The following is a 17,790-nucleotide window of genomic DNA, read 5'->3' as shown; positions in this document are numbered from 1 at the left end:
ATAAAGGGACAAACGTGGTCAGCAAGAATACTCGTGTAGGCTGTGGAAGTGCGAACTGATCCAAAAGTATGACAAGAAAATACATGTTTTTCCGATCTTCTGCTGTCCAGTTTTGGTGAACCTCAGTTTTCTGTTTTTTGCTGACCCTTGTGTGGTCTTCTGCTTCTGTAGCCATTCTGCTTCAAGGTTTGACATAGTGTGCATTCAGACATGGTCTTCTGTATACCTTGGTTGTAACTAACACTTACTTAAGTTACTGTTGCCTCCCTATCAGCTCAAAGCAGTTACCATTCTCCTGTGACCGCTGACATCAACAAGGCCCTTTAACAAACTGCTACTCACTGGATATTTTTTCTTTTTTAGACCATTCTCTGTAAACCCCAGAGATGCTCATGTGGGAAGATTCCAGTACCTCGGCAGTTTCTGAAACACTCAGACCAGCCAGTCTGGCACTAACAACCACGGCACGGCTAAATGAATTGCGTTGCCGTCATGTGTTTGGCTGATTAGATATTTGCATTAATGAGCAACTAAAAACACGTATCTAACAAAATGACCATTAAGTGTAAGTATTTGACTTCTACTCATCTTAATATTTGTGGTCAGCACACTGAACATAGAATATAAGGCATAGATAACATGAAGCACAAACAAACCTGAAATTTCCCACGAGTGAAACTCTGTGAAGCACAAAAGTTTACAGAATGGATTTGTATTTTTTGTGTCCTTCTAAAACTGACTTACATGATGAAACTCACGCACTTTACAGTGTTTGTTCGTCTGCATTTTATCTTTTGTGGAAACGTTAAATTTACATTTCAACACTGTTTTGCCCGTGGCCCCAAGACACCGATTTGTTTGTAATACAATACAGAGAGGAGACGATACCAGAGTGAGAGCTTCACAAAGACTTGGAGCGAACTCAAGCACAACTCTTTTTGCTGCCTTTAAAATAAATGTTGCGTACCAAGAATTTCCTCGACATGGCCAACAGCATTTCTGACTTTTGAGAGAATAGAGAGCCAAACTTGAGGCCATTAGCTTATCAGCTGAGTTCTTCTTCTTCTCGTGCTTTTATAAAAATATAAAGTCTGCTCCACAAAAACCCAAATGATGTGCATATGGTTAGGAAAAGGGGAGTAGGTGGTGACTGAACAGGTGATCTCTTTATTTTCCTCACCTCCTTTGAATTATACTACTTCCTAAGTTTTGCCTCAAATTGAATCATGACTGCGCTGATGATGCTCCGCTCTGTAAATACATGTTTTATATCTCGGGGTTGAATGTGTTAAAGACACAAACACCAGTAATTCCTGAATCTTTGGTGCTGACCCACAACCTACAGTACAGTTTTAGGTCTCTGCCATCTATTAATAAGAGAAAACAGTAGAGACAAAAGCAGATTTTCTGACTAAAATGATTCTGTGTTACTTTGTTGCGCCATTACTAAACATTTAGATTCAATACTTTTGGACACTGTGTGTCAAAACAAATCAAAGTTACAGTTATAGCAAATATAGGCTTAAAGAGCACAAGCTCTGCTTTAATTTGAGGGGTTGGACAACAATATCACTATACCAGTTGCAGATTAATTACAGCCATTTTTTAAAAATTCTGTATTTTCAAGTACTGACATGTACAGTACTGCGAAAAAGTCACGTGTCATTCATTTCTTCACATTTTGCTTCCACGGAGCCAGACTTTATTGTCATTTTTAAGTGATCTTGAGGAATAGCTCTCCAGGCTTTCTCAAGGTGTTTTAAAGTTTTTTCGTGGACATTTGCTGCTAATTCTTTCTCCAGATCTTGTAACTGAACATTTCAGAGGAATTTTTATTGTCTGCTTGTTAAGACACTTAACACTGGCCAATGATGTATTCAAGCATTGAAAAGACACATAACTTAAACGTACAAAGCAGAAACTTAGAAGCAATTTTAATCTGTATCTTAAGGCACTTTGATACTAGCAGCCTGTCACAAAAACACATCATTTATTCACATTTCCTTAGTTGAAACCGTGAAAATGCCAGCAATAACATACACCTTGGGAAATTTGGCATATTGCAATGTGGTGTCTCCTTAAAAATGGATAAACCTACCTAAAGAAAATGAACAGAATCTGAAACTCATGTCCTTAAGAAATAGAAAAAAATCCAGCAAAGACATTACACGGGATCTGAGAGATGCACGTGACCTTTCAGCTGATCCATCTTCTGTTCACTGAAGCCTCATCAGAGATGGTCTCAGTGGAAGGACGGCTTTCAAGAAGACATTTCATTAAGGAAATGTCCTTCAAAAAGCCTGGAGAACTATTCCTGAAGGTTTCTTAAAGAAACCACATGAAAGCTGGACTAAGAGCATTCATGTTGAAGAATAAAGGTGGTCATACCAAATATTGACTTTGAACCCTGTCAGAACTGTGCAAACTGTTTTTCCTTATATATCCTTATATCCCTTTCACATTTTCCAAGCAAAATATAAAGAGATGAGGGATAAGGCAAGATTTTTGCACAACACTGTATTTGAACAATGTAATATTATATATCATAATATTAATCTTCACTTTGCACACAGAGGCTGAAGTAGTAAATTAAACAGAAGTTAAAATGACCACAGATATGTGCACGTAACTCTAATCTAAGGAATGACATATAGAGTCCTGATAATGCCACATAACTGTAATCCTAGATTTTATTCAGGATCTTTCTCACACCTTTTCTTCTCTGTCTTTTCTACACTAGCAAACAAATTTGAAATACCAATATATCAAAAACGATTTGACTGATTTACATACAGTGTGCATACCTGGCAGTCTGTCTGAGCTTCATGCGACGCTAATCATCTATCTGGAATATTTCATGCTGTCCCTTAAATCTTTCTGTCTCTGTCTGTGTATCTGTTACAGTCCCAGAGGCGACATCTCAAAGATGTAATCACAGCCTGAGTGCCATTAGCCTGAAGATCTCCCTCTTGTAGAGAGAGGCTCCAGAAAATGACTAAAGATCAGCAGATAACTCAGTGAACACATCATCTGTGCACACACTGACACAAACTCACACTGATTGACAAGTGTGCTCAGCAGGGTTTTATAAACCTGATGTCAGCCTGACAGGGCATTTGAGACTGTAACTATAAATGCTTTCCAGTGTTGAAACAGAGGGATAGAGCAGCGTGCTCTGCAGACAATTAGAGATCAAACTAAGGTAAGACATTTTTTTTTGTGTATTGTAAAGGTTAGTTTTCTAATCAACAAAAACACAGATTTAGTATTTGTGGCTTGTTAATGTGTGACTAATAACAAAAGTGGATATAACAAAAGTCCTTTTCAACAAAAAGTATGTTGCAGAAGAAGCAGATTAAGTGCTTTGCATCCTTTAAGTCAACGGTTAGCATCTGTCTTTGTTCAAACCTTACATTTCAGCGTTTCGAGCGACTTTCTGTGTCATCGAGTCACAGTGAAGTGCAATAGCACCCCCTGTGACTCAAAAAGTGAACTTTTTCTCGATCTAGCACCGCTTACTCTGGGATCAAGTAAGAAACTCTTTTCCCTTTTTCCAGCCTGCCCTCATCTGCCTGGTTTACCACATGGAAGTTTTTTTTTTTTTAAAAACAAAACAAGAAAAAACTCTCTTCTCTTCGCTTCAGCAGTGCATGATCTAAAGCCTTATTATAACCTCAAATTGGCCCTAAAGACTTTTTTACAAAACTGTGGAGTCTCTAATGTCTTACACTGAAAAGCAGTGGTCAGGAGACAGACATTGGACACACTGTCTTGTCATGTGTAGGGGTGTGAGATTCTGATTTCTTGCCTCCTGACTGAACTTTACACTAGTTTAAACCGTTGTTATTATGTGACACTGTGGCATTTTTAAGACAGTTAAATATGATGTGGTGCTTTAAGGATAAGTGAAGTAACCGGTTACATCACGGTTCTCATACAAACAATTTTAAAAAATGCTTAAAGAAACATAATGGACACATGAACTGCTTCAAACTGCCAATAATACACATCTTCAGAGCAACATATAACAATTATAGTAAACTTTAATACTTACACAATGCAGCCATCTCTTTGGGGAGGTCTGCGCCAAAACGGCCAAAAAGGTGACTACTGGCCAGCAGGTCAAAGGGGGAGTGGCTCCGCATGGAGTTAAAGGTGAAGGGGTACATGGCACGAGGGTAACCCGTCATGTGACGCACTTGGTGCTCTCTGTTGGCCGCCATCGTGACAAGTACAGTGGTGGTTTAGATGACGTTTCTCAGAATTTCTTGCCGTTTCTTCTTCCTCGTCAGGAGCCTCTGCTGAGCTTGAAACAGACTAGTGCCATTCAGCCCCTCAAAGCTGCGGGCCCGTCTGCACTCACAGAGAGGTAAGAGGGATGAAAGCAAGCAACCAAAACCTGGCCGGGTCCAGACTCTGTAGAGAAGGAGAGAAGAGAAGAAAGAATGGCTAAATATGCCTATTAACTTTAAACTCACCTAACGTTTTAACAATCCCATCAATTCATTCAAAAATCTTTAACTTTGAGCACAAACCTGAGATACCTAAAAAAGCAAACTCCAACCACGAAGCCAAATTAGAGAAAGACGTAGAAAAGGAAACAGAAGTGTCGAAGAAGCAGTTGCGAGAGCTGAAGCAGAGGGGAGTACAAAACTTTCATCCTTCTTTTTGTCTGTCTTCCAAGTAGTGCAATAATTTTAGGCAATGCCATATGATTTAAATCAGCAGAACTGTACTATAAAGGGTCTCTCTGTTTCCCCTGCCAGCCTGACTCCTGCCAGCCTGCCCGAGAGCGGCCAGCTACAACATGGGTAAAGTTAACCCTTTACAGGAACACACACACACATGCACACACAAAATTACTCATTCACATTTTAACGGAAAAAAGCAAAAGAAAGTCACTTTTCCTCCACTGCCTTAAAGGTGCTCAATGAGTGCAACTTTTCTCACCTTTAACCGTCTCTCAGGATTAACACTGTGGCCCATCCAAAAAGTTAAATTAGGGCAGGCCCTCATATCATCTTACTCTATGACTCCCATCCCCTTCGTGATTTCATGAGTGGGTGGAGCTTAAGTCTTTGTGGTTGGGCTGTGGTAAATACAGCTCGGCCAAAGAATGTCTTGTTGTTTTGGGCCTGCTTCAGCATGGGAATCCAACACCCAGGGTGGGTGAGAGGCACAGTGAGAGAATTATGAATTTACAAATGTCCTACACTGAACTACAACTGTATGACTAACGCTCTGATTCAGCAGATACGCACACTTAGTTCTAAGTAACAACAAAAAACAAAGAGGATGTATCAGCGCTTCGTCTTCAAAAGCAAGTCATGTCTTGATCGATCTATCTGTCTGTATGTCTACAGAGAGAAAGGTGTGAACAAAAGGTTGGTCAGCTAGTGCGCTGTCATCACTAACGATGTTACTTCATGTTAAATTTGGATCAGTTTGAAAGAACGAAAATTGCAGAGTTGCGCGGTGTAAGTGGTCAAGGGGACTTCTCGGGAGCAAGCTAAAAATAGCAGCTGCCATGGAAGCTGTGCGGCACACATCTTTTGGATGTATGCTTTAATCGTTCACAGTACAAAATCCAAGGAACTCTTAAAGGTGTGGAAAGTCATATATGATCAAACTGGTCAAACCAAGTAACTGAGCTAGAAGGCTTCTCTGCCAGAGGTGGCCAGAAAACTAACGGCCTTCAGACGGCCTCTGCAGAGAAGCTGCTGGAAGGACAACCTTTTCAATTGTGCTCCATCAATCATGTCTTTATGGCAGAGAGAAGCCAGCTTGGTATTTGCTAAACAGCATCTATGAGAAAAAAAGAAAAGAAAGCGTGATGAGTGAACACTGACCTCTCTAAACACTATCTGTGTGGTCCTCACCTGGCTCATAGGTGTCAAACATATGGCCAGTGGACCAAAACTAGGTCTAATGATGCCCATTTGAAAGTTTGCAATGTGTTTTTTTATTTTTATATATATATATATATATATATATATATATATATATATATATATATATATATATATATATATATATATACACATACATACTAAGAAGAATGCAACACCTATAGGCCCAGGAGCCATGATGACACAATTCTTTGGTGTTATAATAGAAGTATTTTTTAGTAATGACAGTAGTTGGACAGAAGATGGGAAAGGGGAGCGATTCTTTCCTGCTCAGGTCATCTACAGATCAAAGTGGACTGTGCGTGGTCCACCGGTGACCCCTGCCTTTTAGAGGGAAGCATGGTGGTTGTAGCATCATGCTATGAGAGGGTTATTTTCAGCAGCAGGGACATACAGAAAGACACTTGAAGAAAACCCTTTTCCAAGGTGAGACTAGGAAACAGCTCACCTTTCAGTTCAATTTCGACCCAAAGTACACAACCTCAACAACCCTGGAGTCACTTAGAGGTTGGCTGATAGTGTTTGAGTGTCCTTTAGCAGCAGCCCGGCCAAAGCACTCACTGATGCTTCCCAACCAATCTGATGGTGCCTCAGAGGATCTGGCAGGAGGAACGGAACAAACTGCCCAAATTTAGGTGCGCATAGTTTGCAGAAACCAAAAACACTCAAAAGTTGCATCCGCTGCCAAAGGGGCCTCTACAAAGTATTGAATAAAGAGGTACTAAATACTTTTGTAAAAGAAACGTGAAAGGTATTAAAAATATGGTTTAACTTTGTTATTACTGATTATAGATTCACGGGAAGTGGCGGTCTGAATGATTTATCTGACAACTTTAAAAAGGGAAACACAGCGTAGTGCTACTGATTTTAATTGGTGTTACCACTAAAGTGCTTCTCACTGTCACTGACAGTAATAGGGTGGACCAACTATTCAACTAATCTACAGTGTGCGATTACTAGAGGAAAAAGTCTTTTACGTCCACTTTCTCCCACAAACGCACACATACAGTAGACGTTACACGTACACACAAAGCCACAAAGTCAGCGCAGTGAGTGTTGTTTTAAAAGTCATATTTCCCGTATTGACATATTTTCTGTAACTGCTTGGCTCTGCTGTGGTCAGGGAGAGTCCCTGCAACTGTTTTTCACAAAGCCGTTTCGTGTTTGACGATTAAAGAATGTCAAACACAGGTCGGACAAAGTGTGCAAGATTACACGCGCGGTGTGGAATGGCCACGTTTTGTAAAACTTATGCATACGCATGTCTCTCTGAAAGCAGGACACGGCGAGACAGTCAAGAACGGACACGCAGGCTGCCGCGGCGAGTGCGCACAGATGTTCTTTGACTTTAATCATGTTCATGGGCAAGTAATCAGTGGAAAACACACAATGTTCACACATGCCGAAGCGCCATTGAAAGCGGCAATTGACCTTGAAGAATGAAGTAGTAAATATAGGACAGAGAATCCTATCGCAGATGCAGCAACTTCGAGTTGACTCTTTAACCAATCGATTTCAAAGGGTGAAATCAGTACTATGAAAGCCTGAAAGCCAGATGTATAAAAGGATTGGGATGAAGAAGAAAAAATCAAGTGTCGAAAGCCGAGGAAAAAGATGGAAAAAAGAGGGAAACAAAGGAAAAGAGGGAAAGAGAGAGGGGGGGGGGCATATGAGGGAGTTTCAAGCATCTGGCAGGCCATGTGTAAAAAGTGAGCAGAGTCCTGTTAATTAGAGCCATACTGCAAATGGCATTAATAACAGAATGAGCAGACTGTGGTACGGCAGTATGGGGGGGGGAGAGGAGTGGGCAGAGCGGTTGCAGAAAACATACATAAAAATAAAGAAACTACTTTATTTCCACTAATAAACTATGAAATAATGAGTGCCCAAGCCAAGGACTGGTTTCTTTCTCTCTAATGAGCGACACCCCCGCCCCCTCATTCTGCCTCCGGGGGGAATACACCTTCAGTAGACCAACAAAAGTGGCGCTGTGTCTCCAGGCCTCCTGGCCTAAACGCTGCTTTTATGAGACCTGGCTGGGTCAGGTCAAATTGGGTCATCTGGTCCTGGTCGTGCTGACACACACACACACACACACACACACACACACACACACACACACACACACACAAACACACATAAAACTGATGCTCTTTTTTTTCTCCCAGATTTTTGAGGATGAAAAAACAGACTTGCTGCAAAGAAAAAAAGGATGGGGGTTTCCAGCAGTGTTATTAGCTTGTTTTCTCTTAACTTCCATCAAACCACACGTACTGGAGCCACATCATTGTCTTTGATGCAGTGTCGCAACACTTTTGTTCAGCTGTAAACAGACGAAAGTCAAAAAACCACTTTCTGAATAGCATGTTTTAAGCTCTTATTAGGAGCATTATCTGGATTCAGTTATCCTGGGTGTAAGTGTTACTGAACTTTATGGGTTTTTCCAACCCAATTCGGCTTGAGGTTATAGTTATGAAACCACACACACACACAAACGCATGCACACACACACAGACTAGCATTTCAGGAGTTGGCCTCACCAAATCTAACATGTAAGCATCATGCTATTAATGTCTCCCTTTCCCAGGATTAACTAACCAGATGCAACACTTACGCAAGCCATGCGTAGGCATGGTACTACAAATGGTTGGAGGACTTTGCCAACAAAACTTCCAATCATCTGTGAAAGGGGACCCTGTCAATACTTGTGCTCTTTTCAGTTGGCAGCATTTGAAATTTTTTATATTAAACAAGAGTTTACAAACCACCCCCAGGTTGTTTTATGGAGATCTGTGTTCCTGCAAAAACGCCTGAACAAAAGGGCAAGTGCAATATTTTCTTTGGTTTGGAAGCCACAAAACCCCATATAACAGCCACCATTTAATTAAAAGGCAAGCGGGTTCAAACTGCACCCACACTGTGTTTTAAACTACTTTTTCTATTATCCTACGCTTCTAACCAGCCTAGCCTCTGTTTTAAAGTCTCCTGAAGAAAAAGAAGAAACAAAATCAAAGTAAACAAAGCTTAATAGCAGCACTAGTGATTGGCTGTATTCAAATCTAAAAACTGAATAACTGCAGTTTTGTGGCTCAGGAGGTAGAGCAGGTCATCCACTAATTGGAAGATTGGTGGTTCAGGTCCTGGATCCTTGAGCAAGATACTGAACCTCGAGTTGCTCATTCACACTCGTGCATGTTAGACAGAAAGCATGTATGAATGTGTGTGTGTGAATGGGTCAATGATACATGTTGCATAAAGTGCTTTGAGTCCTCAAGGTGAGCAGAAAGGTGCTATATAAGAACACAGAGATACAGCAGAAAGCTGTCCACACACTGACTAAACAGTCCCATTTGTCCACAAAAAAAAACCAAGAGTCATTATTTTAAGAGTTCATTTAGGCAGATAAGTTGTTTTGACAGGTGACAAATGGCCAATATACAGAATCATGCTGACAAAGGGGCATGTTTTTACAATTATCCACCTTAGCATGGAAATAAGCTCGGCTTCCACCATTGCTTTAAAAGAAAATGATTTCTTCGCCAAATTACCAAATGATTTCTTTTTCTCTGTGGCAAGGCGTTTTGTAAAACTGTAAAAACACATTATGCAGGGTGGAGTCGGGCTAACACTGCAGTAGCAGCCTCAGGAAATAGCCTTGGTCTGGTGACAGATCATCAGTCTTTGGCGTATTGACAATTTGGTCACAACTTCAATAAAAGCTCTGTTGGCGCGGAGATAATGTGCCTTAACATTTTCAGTCAGACAGATAAATTAAGACTTTAGTGTCTGAGAAAAGAGTGGTAGCAGAAAATGTTTCTAGCCTAACTCCTCTCTGAATCCTCGCTCAACATTTACTACATCCTCTCCTCTGGCCACAATAGGGACTGGAGGTCTGGTCCCAGCAGAAAGCCACAGTGCCACAGAAATGAAAAAGCACTCACACTAAGAAAGAAAACTAGCATCACTCAGAATCCAAAACTTCTGCTGTGTGCTATTGTGAAACAATACATCAGCATCACACCAGAAAAATAAGCTCCACACAAACCTATGTGCGAAAGCTCGGTGTATCATGCACACGTGTAACATTTATAACATGATTTTTAAATAGGCCAATTACATAAAAGAAAAGAAACTGAAAAAACATCGTTGCCCACATTTATGCTTGTGTGTGCGTTAGTTCCTGTGGTCCTGTTCATATGTGGCGACGGAAAAAAATAAAATGCTGGGACTTTTTTCCCTCCAGGTTCCCGGCTCTTTTTTGTGGCGAGCGTAATTGTCCCTCAGGTTTTTCCACTTCGTACATTCCCTCACATCCATTTCAGTAGTTTCAGCTATCTCCCTCCAGGAATCTGCTGACATTTGTGAGCCCTTATATTTAGACTGTGATTATTATTTTTTATACTGAGATGATGATTTTTATTCTCTCTGATGATGAATGATGTCGTATCTCTATGATGAATTAAAAAATGGAATTCCCAAAAACCTCATATATCAATATGATAGATCAGGCGTTAAAGAGCTAAGGTCGGATCATCAGCCACTCTGAATCCAAGCACAGCTTAGAGTTTGATCCTTTGATTCTTAAATCTCAAAGCCTTACTGCTCTTAGAATATCACCGCATTTAGGGTGAGCTGGGTTTCTCCTTGTAAGGATGATCTGGAATACGGTTAGGCAGTTTTTTGTGTGCCAGTGATGCAGTGTGGAAAGATTGACCACAGAGAGGTTGTTTCCAGTCTCTGTGTACTGTTTTGTTGAACGTTGCTCTTCATGCTTTTAACTACATGAGGTAAACACTGCATTTGTATCTGTGGCAAAACCATCACAGAGCTCTTGTGCCGGGGGGGGGAATTTGATATTGTCTGAGGTTTGAAAAATTCAGGGAACTTTGCATACATGGAAGTTTACTGAATTAAGGAATATATGACCAGTTTTACAAGGTAAATCTTAAGATTTTGTACTAACAGGCTTGGTCATGTAAACGCGTGTTGCTGTCTGGGTGGAGCACAGAGGTGACACAGAGCTCATGCTTGGAGGAGATCCAGCTACTACAAACTGGAGCCGCACACAATGAATGCTCTGCTCCACATCACCGATGCCCCTATCAGTGTTGCCAACTCCTCAGTAAGGAAAATTGCTATCGGTTGTCCTAAAAGTCGCTAGAAGTTGCTAAATGACGTCATCGCCTCATTTGCATAATTGGTCATGCTAATGTACCTGTAACCTATGTTGTTGGAGAGAGAAATAACCTCGTGGAAGAGACAAAGTGAGTAAAAAACGTCCTAAATGCATTTAGAGTTTATTTAGAACTACAAATTAAATTTCTTTTAGCAATTATTGTTTTTTTTTAATGTCACAATTCCAACCCTGCTCCTTTACCTGGGCTTGGACCGGCAAAAGTGACCCGAAATAGGCACTCTGGCGGAGTTACATTGTGTGTGTGTGTTTATAAGTAGTTCTAAACCTTGTGATCCACAAAACAGCATAAGAGTAGAAGAAGAACTGACTGCGTTACAGCACCCGCTGCTTGTTGAGAGTAAAAGCGATACGCGCTTTCATGTCTTTTTTTAGCGACTTTTTTTTAGGAAAAAAGTCGCTAAGGGGTCTGAAAACTCGCTAAATATAGCGACAAAGTCGCTAAGTTGGCAACACTGGCCCCTATTGTATTTGATCAAGTGGTGAATAAGCGCTCAGTGTTGGCACATTTGATGTATTACACAACAGCGTTTTCTGTTTATTGATTATGCAAAGTGTGACAATGTTTCAAGCGTTTACAAAACATAGTTTATCTGATATTAAACACATAAACGTTGGAAGTTGGAATTTCTGAGTCCTTGGCTGGAATTTTTAACTGAAACGCCCCTTCAAGTCAGAAATCCAACGCAAAAAGTCGAAGCGGCCCCGTCGACCTCGGCTAAACAATCCAAGATGGTGGCAGCACATGTGAACAGCATCGCGGTGCATTTCTAGTGATGCATGGATGGCTATACTTTGCTTAGCAGCAAAGCAAATCCTGTTTTCCTCGCTTTTACGACTACTGGAACGCGCTCCGCTCCGACATCGAGGCCAACGAAATGCTCTGGTCTGTCGGGCTGAGAAAAAGGTCACTCAAACTTAAAACGGCCGTTTCTTCACTTCAATTTTTTTTTGTTTTGGTTTCATTAAGTTCAAAAGATGGTCTCACTCTACCCAACCATTTAGTCATTCTTTTTTTCAAAGCATCAAGTGTAGTTCAATCCAGGGCGATGTGCGTCAGCTGGAAAATAGGCAGGTATTCAATGGAAAAGTGCTACAGGCTTATTCTTGTGTAGTTCTTTTGTGGATCTGAGCTTTGCTTATCTGCATCTGTCCCCCTCTCTCTTTCTGTAATCTACTCGCCATTGTCACTGTAAGATCAAGCAAACAGTATTCTATGTATTCAGCTTCTTTTGGCGTGCAGACTAAAAATGTGCTTACAGGCTAGAGAGGAATTTCTAATGGAAACAAATGCAGAGAAAGGTTTTGTTGAAAGTGAACCATAGATACAGATGTATCTATGGAGACGGTAAGGAAATAAAGAGCCCAAACTCTGCTGAGTGTGAGCAGACACAAAGGTTGAAAAGTCCCCCGAAAAACAGCCAAATGCAAGGAAAAACATGACTTCAGCGGGGACAATTAGCTGTAAACCATAAACCACAAACTAATCTGGCTTAGTGAGTGCAGTCAGTCAGACATGAGCTATGCTGGACGGGGCGAGTAGAAAATGCATACACTGACACACAAACACCATTACAGAGGAGAAAAAACAGGCACCATCACCCATAAACAGCGTAATTAGATTTTCCAACAAATGACCGTACTATATTTTATGTCAAACTGACATATAAAAATGTCTTTTGAGGAGTACAAATACTGCTTTGCCTTAAACCATCAGTGTCTGACAGCCATCTTATAATCTGGCTGTGGGGAACACATATTTTCAATTTATGCACGCAATTATGTCGTTCGCTTCGTCGACACTGTACACTCGAATGTAAATATTAGGTATCAAGATACTATTTCATAGCTATTTTTCAAGTATTGTTACTGATAAATATCCTTCCGAATCTTTGCAACACATCCATCTTATTACAGCAGGGGTGTCAAACATAAGGCCCAAGGGCCAGAATCTGCTCGCCAAAGACTCAAATCCGGTTGGCTGCACACTCGCATTGCATAGGATTAACAACCAAGTTGTGGTGAAATTTAGAAAAGACGTTTGGCTTCAAAGTAAAAGTTGTGCTTTACTGCTGAAATCAACAAGTTCTGGAGTGCAAGATTTTCTAAATGGGGAAACATAGTGTGCGATTGCAATCCTCAGATAGCGCTCATAGGTGCGGCTAGTTTTATGGGTGATTTACAAAAGTTGCGCTGTTTTCTAAACACAGGTGCAATTAGCAACAAATTGCAGGTTGCAAATGTTACTAAATCTGATTGCAATCTAGATTTAATCATTCACCTCCCTATATTTATGCCTTGAGAAAGGAACTCCCAGAAATACATATGCAACAGGTCAAACGGTCACGGTTTCTCATTTCCATCACACTCTTTACAGGTTCATGGTGATGACTATGGCAAACTGTTAGCAAACAAAACAAAGAGGAGGAATAGCAAGGTGGTTTTAAGTGCAACAACTTATGCCTCGGCAACTAATTTCACCAATGAGTTGCAGGTTGTTTTTCCCTGCCCACCAGTGGTTGCAAGGTGGTTGCCAACTGATCTCTAGGCCCATGTGAATCGAATTGAATCAAAATAAATCTCAGCAGACAAAACACTGATCCTGTGATGCTACTATGCGAACTTGCCAAAAAATGTGAATTGACTGTAATTCTTAGCTTCGCTTTGGTGAACACATTTAAAAGACGAGACGTGGCATGACTTGGAATAACAAGGAGGCAATTCTGTGTTAGCGGCGCTAATTGGGATGATGCTAGTGATAGTAATGTTTCGTAAATGGCACAATGTTGTCATTATGTGAAGGTACCCTGTGGGCTACTGAGGCTCTCCATGTTGGCGCTGGGGTCAGCTCCTGTTGCTTGAGGCTCATCAGCTCAGTCGTGGGTCAGACCTTACTGAGGCGTTCAGTAGGCAGCTTTTCACTTAGTATTAAAGTCAAATGTGAAACACACAAACACACACATACACATCCTCAGTCTGTTTCTCGCTGTTCCACCACAGAGAGGATTAGAAGAGCGTTTAAAGCCATAGCCTGTGCTGAAGAGCAGCCCTGGGCCATGATTAAAAACACTGAGATGCTCTTTAGGCACAGTGAGACACATTGAGCCTTGTTTGGGGGGAAAAGTGCAGCGAAAGCAACAATGAATGTTACAAGTTACGTCCAAATCTCTGAAGCCAATTGGGAACGTTAGAGCGAACCACAGCCAGTGCACTCTCACTAAAATCTCTCTAAATAACTCTGTGGACAATATGTAATTCTGAGGAACAAGAAAACATTTGTGTCCTCCACTCTCAAAAGCAAGTAGCAAGCTCTCGCTTCTTTGTTCTGGAAGTTCCAAGTTTCCATTTATATGTAGTAACCAAGAGAGCAACCCATATAAAATGAAACTCAGCTGACATGGATAAGAAAAAAAAAAGATGGAAGCTGTGTAAGGGAGACGAAATAAAGGAGAAAGAAGTCAGTGAGACAGAGGGAATAAAGGAGAGAAAGAGAGAGGAGCCAGACATCCTTCTCAGCCTGAGGGGCTGTCAGTCTTGTACAGAACAATGATGAGATTGCAATGCAGTTAAACGCGTTTTATCTAACACACCCAAACACATGCACATGCAAGCAAACAAATATCGTCTCTAGCAGCTTTTAAAACAATTAAACAAACAAGGCCTAACCAACTGCAGATGGATCATAAATATTAAACCTCAAATGCTGAAGAGAGCCAACCTGGAGTTAGCGGCGCTCAATAGCCGGCACTCTACAGAGATCTGCCAAGAGAGAAAATGAACAACTGATGAAAAGAAAGGTGAAGAGAAGAGAAGCCATATTCAGTGAGTCTCTCAACCGTTCTCCACCTTGTGATCGCTCTAATATAATATGCATCATTTTACACCCAGTTGTTTATGTCCTATTTGTAGACTCCTGCACTTTTCCTCCGGACATGCTGATGAACATTCCTCCCGACATTAAGGAAAATGAATCTGGAATAGATTTGTCGAGAGTTTGCTAGAGGAGCTCATGGTGAGGCCTCGCATTGCACGGTGCGAGCACTCCCCTCAGTGTAGTGTTAGGAGACAGATGCAGGAAAGCTCAGCTCAGCTGGGAAGAGGCACTCAGCATGCAAATAACATCTTAATCACGATCATCAATCAAGCAATGCATCTGTATTTATATAGCACATGTCGCACAAAGGATGCTATTTGGAATGATTCAGAGTGCACAAAAAGAGCTTGTGTTTCAATATGTGGCCATCACTAAGCTTATTCACACATACCTGCACACTTTCTCTCTCTCACACACACAGATAATGCAAAGCAGGAGTGGTGATCAGACGCACACCAGACTGTCTTGTGATATCCGGAGTAACTGATTTCAGTGTTTCCATCCAACTAATATAATTGTGGGGATGGGAACCTGTTTATATAACCTTCAGCAGGGGATGAGTGGCTGTGTGTGTGTACACACTCAGGTAGTCTAGACCTCCTCGGCCATTTGTGATGTTGATGGAATGATCCGTCAACTCTGACAGTCAGGCTGTCGGCTGTAGGGGCCTGCAGGGTGTAGAAGCCACTTCTTCTGTTGCTGGAAGTGCGTCTGATAGTTAGGAAGCTTGTGTAATACCCCTATATCTGATGTATGCAGCACGTAATGCGCTGTATGGGAACTGTGCCATCCTTGAAAATTCTGGGGAAATTTCAACATCCATTTCAGCTGATTTCCTTTCCAAGATCGTGATTTCAACAACCGTGAATCAGAGTTTGGGAAGTCAGGAATTAACCGCAGAGCTGTACACTCATCCGAGAGCAAAAGAAATGAGGACGGACGCACACGGACACAAAGATTTACAGAAGTATTCATCATCTGAAACGGAGAGCACGCGCAAGTGCCGATCAGCTTTCATTCGCTTCCCGAGCTGTTTCTGTTGTTCTTTCTCCTTCTCTCAAAAGCTCTGTTCTCAATTAAAGCTGTCCTCGGGAAACTCAATCTCCCCACTCATGCTGCCCCAGAAACACACACACACTGAGAAAAAGAGGGAGAGAGACAAGAGAAACACGAACACATCTCACTCATGCTCTGACATGTCCTCTGTCTGTCTTCTTTCTCTTGCAAACCGCCAACTTGAATTAACTTATAAGGAAAGTAAGACTGAAAAGCAAACTTACCAGACCGGGGAGAGGGGGGTCAGAGAAGGAAACACCACACAGAAGAGTGGTTTGTAAGTCAGTGGAGAAATGAGCCGAGGTGTAGTTGTTGAGTTTGTCAGAAGTCGCTCTCGCAGCAACGTTTGAGCTCAGCCTGTTGCATTCCTCCTACCTCTCCTTTTCCCGTCTCTCTCGCTCTTTCTCTTTCACCAACATACACCCTCTCTCTCGCTCTCTCTCCTCCTGAAATCATTGTGTACTTTGATTCACAAACCCTGCCTCTGTCACGTGATCCAACACTTCAAATATACAGCACATTTTTTACCAGCCACAGAATGCCCGAAGGCAGGGAAAACAGGGTCTAAAAATCTTAGGTTTCAACTTGCTGAACCCCCACCACCCCCACCAACACCACCGCCACCTCTTACCCCCACCCCTCTCTTTCTTTGTCTCAAAGTCTGTGTCTCTCTCTTTACCTTCACTCCATCTACTGCATACTGTCAGTCAACACTCTTTTTGTTAGACTTCAACTGTGTGGCCGTTTGTTTTGAATTTCTAAATTTGTTCATCCTTTCCTCGCCATCCAAAGATAGACCTAAACCAACACACGTACGTGCGAGAGAGCGGCGCGTATGTGTACGTACAGCCGCCCTTGTGAAACAGTGACTAACTCACAGACATACACAAACACACACACGCCGCAGAGGGCTGCACACCTTTGGGGATATCGGTGTCAGTTTTTGGCATTTGCTCCATGTTTACAATGCCTTGACTTTGGGACTCCGGCCGGCCAATGTGGGAGTCCGGGGGCCTCGAGCCAATCGAGGGCTACTCAGTGGGTTATTGTGACTAAATGTTCCTGATGGGATAGAAATAAACCCTAGCATCCCTGTGACTCAGGGTGATGGGAACAATAGTTTAAAACCGTCAAATGCGATACTAGTAGTGCCAATTCTCAGATTTCCATTCAACATGTCCATTTAAAGTAAAAAGAATGTAACTGATTGCAATTGAGTAATAATACAGATAAACTGTGTACAAGTATGGAAATCAAACCTCAACACACTAATGAAAATTGCAATTGTGCATTTAAAGTGGTGCAAATATGCAAAATTTGCAAAATTTACCAAGTGTCACGGGAACCCTGGCATACACATCAGTTTTCATTAAATCTCAAAAATGCAAATGCTGTGAGCTGTTTTCCATCTTGCCTAGCTTGAGAAATACAAAGGGCCATTCTCTTAGCAGTTACCACACCTTTAACTCAGTTGAAGTGGAGTCTTTTCCTCCTACAGGATTTTCCTAAGCAAATAAGCCCTGTCGTTTTCGGGTAAGGAAACGTTTAACAGAGATACATTTGATCCATGATGAGATCAAACCTGGCCAGACGGGCCTTGAGGGACAGAGCTAACTGCCTCTCCATGTCAGAGATAAAACTGTCTGCTACCGTCTGCCTGACTGGCCTCAGCGGTGAGCTGGCTCATTACAAGCCCGTCCACAACAGCAACAGCGAGCAGCGCGGCGCAGGTCGACTTCCAGCACAGGAGCTTTACC

The 17,790-nt window shown here is 41.7% G+C and overlaps 1 protein-coding gene across 1 annotated transcript in view; it reads right to left on the bottom strand.

The window, feature by feature from the left end:
- Positions 1-16,477, bottom strand: part of LOC113022596 (retinoic acid receptor gamma-A-like) — a 36,935-nt gene extending 20,458 nt beyond the window's left edge. Inside the window, exons 1-2 of the mRNA XM_026168149.1 lie at positions 16,258-16,477; positions 4,055-4,416 (exon numbers count right to left, since the gene is read on the bottom strand). Of these exons, the coding sequence (XP_026023934.1) occupies positions 4,055-4,223 (169 nt within the window). The 5' untranslated portion in view covers positions 4,224-4,416; positions 16,258-16,477. The remainder of the gene's footprint in view (positions 1-4,054; positions 4,417-16,257) is intronic.
- Between the last annotated feature and the right edge of the window lie 1,313 nt (positions 16,478-17,790).

This window comes from Astatotilapia calliptera, chromosome 5, assembly GCF_900246225.1.
Source record: "Astatotilapia calliptera chromosome 5, fAstCal1.2, whole genome shotgun sequence".
NCBI classification, from domain to species: domain Eukaryota; kingdom Metazoa; phylum Chordata; class Actinopteri; order Cichliformes; family Cichlidae; genus Astatotilapia; species Astatotilapia calliptera.
Note: the sequence above shows the minus strand (reverse complement) of the source record. Positions and strands in the feature narration are given on the sequence as shown.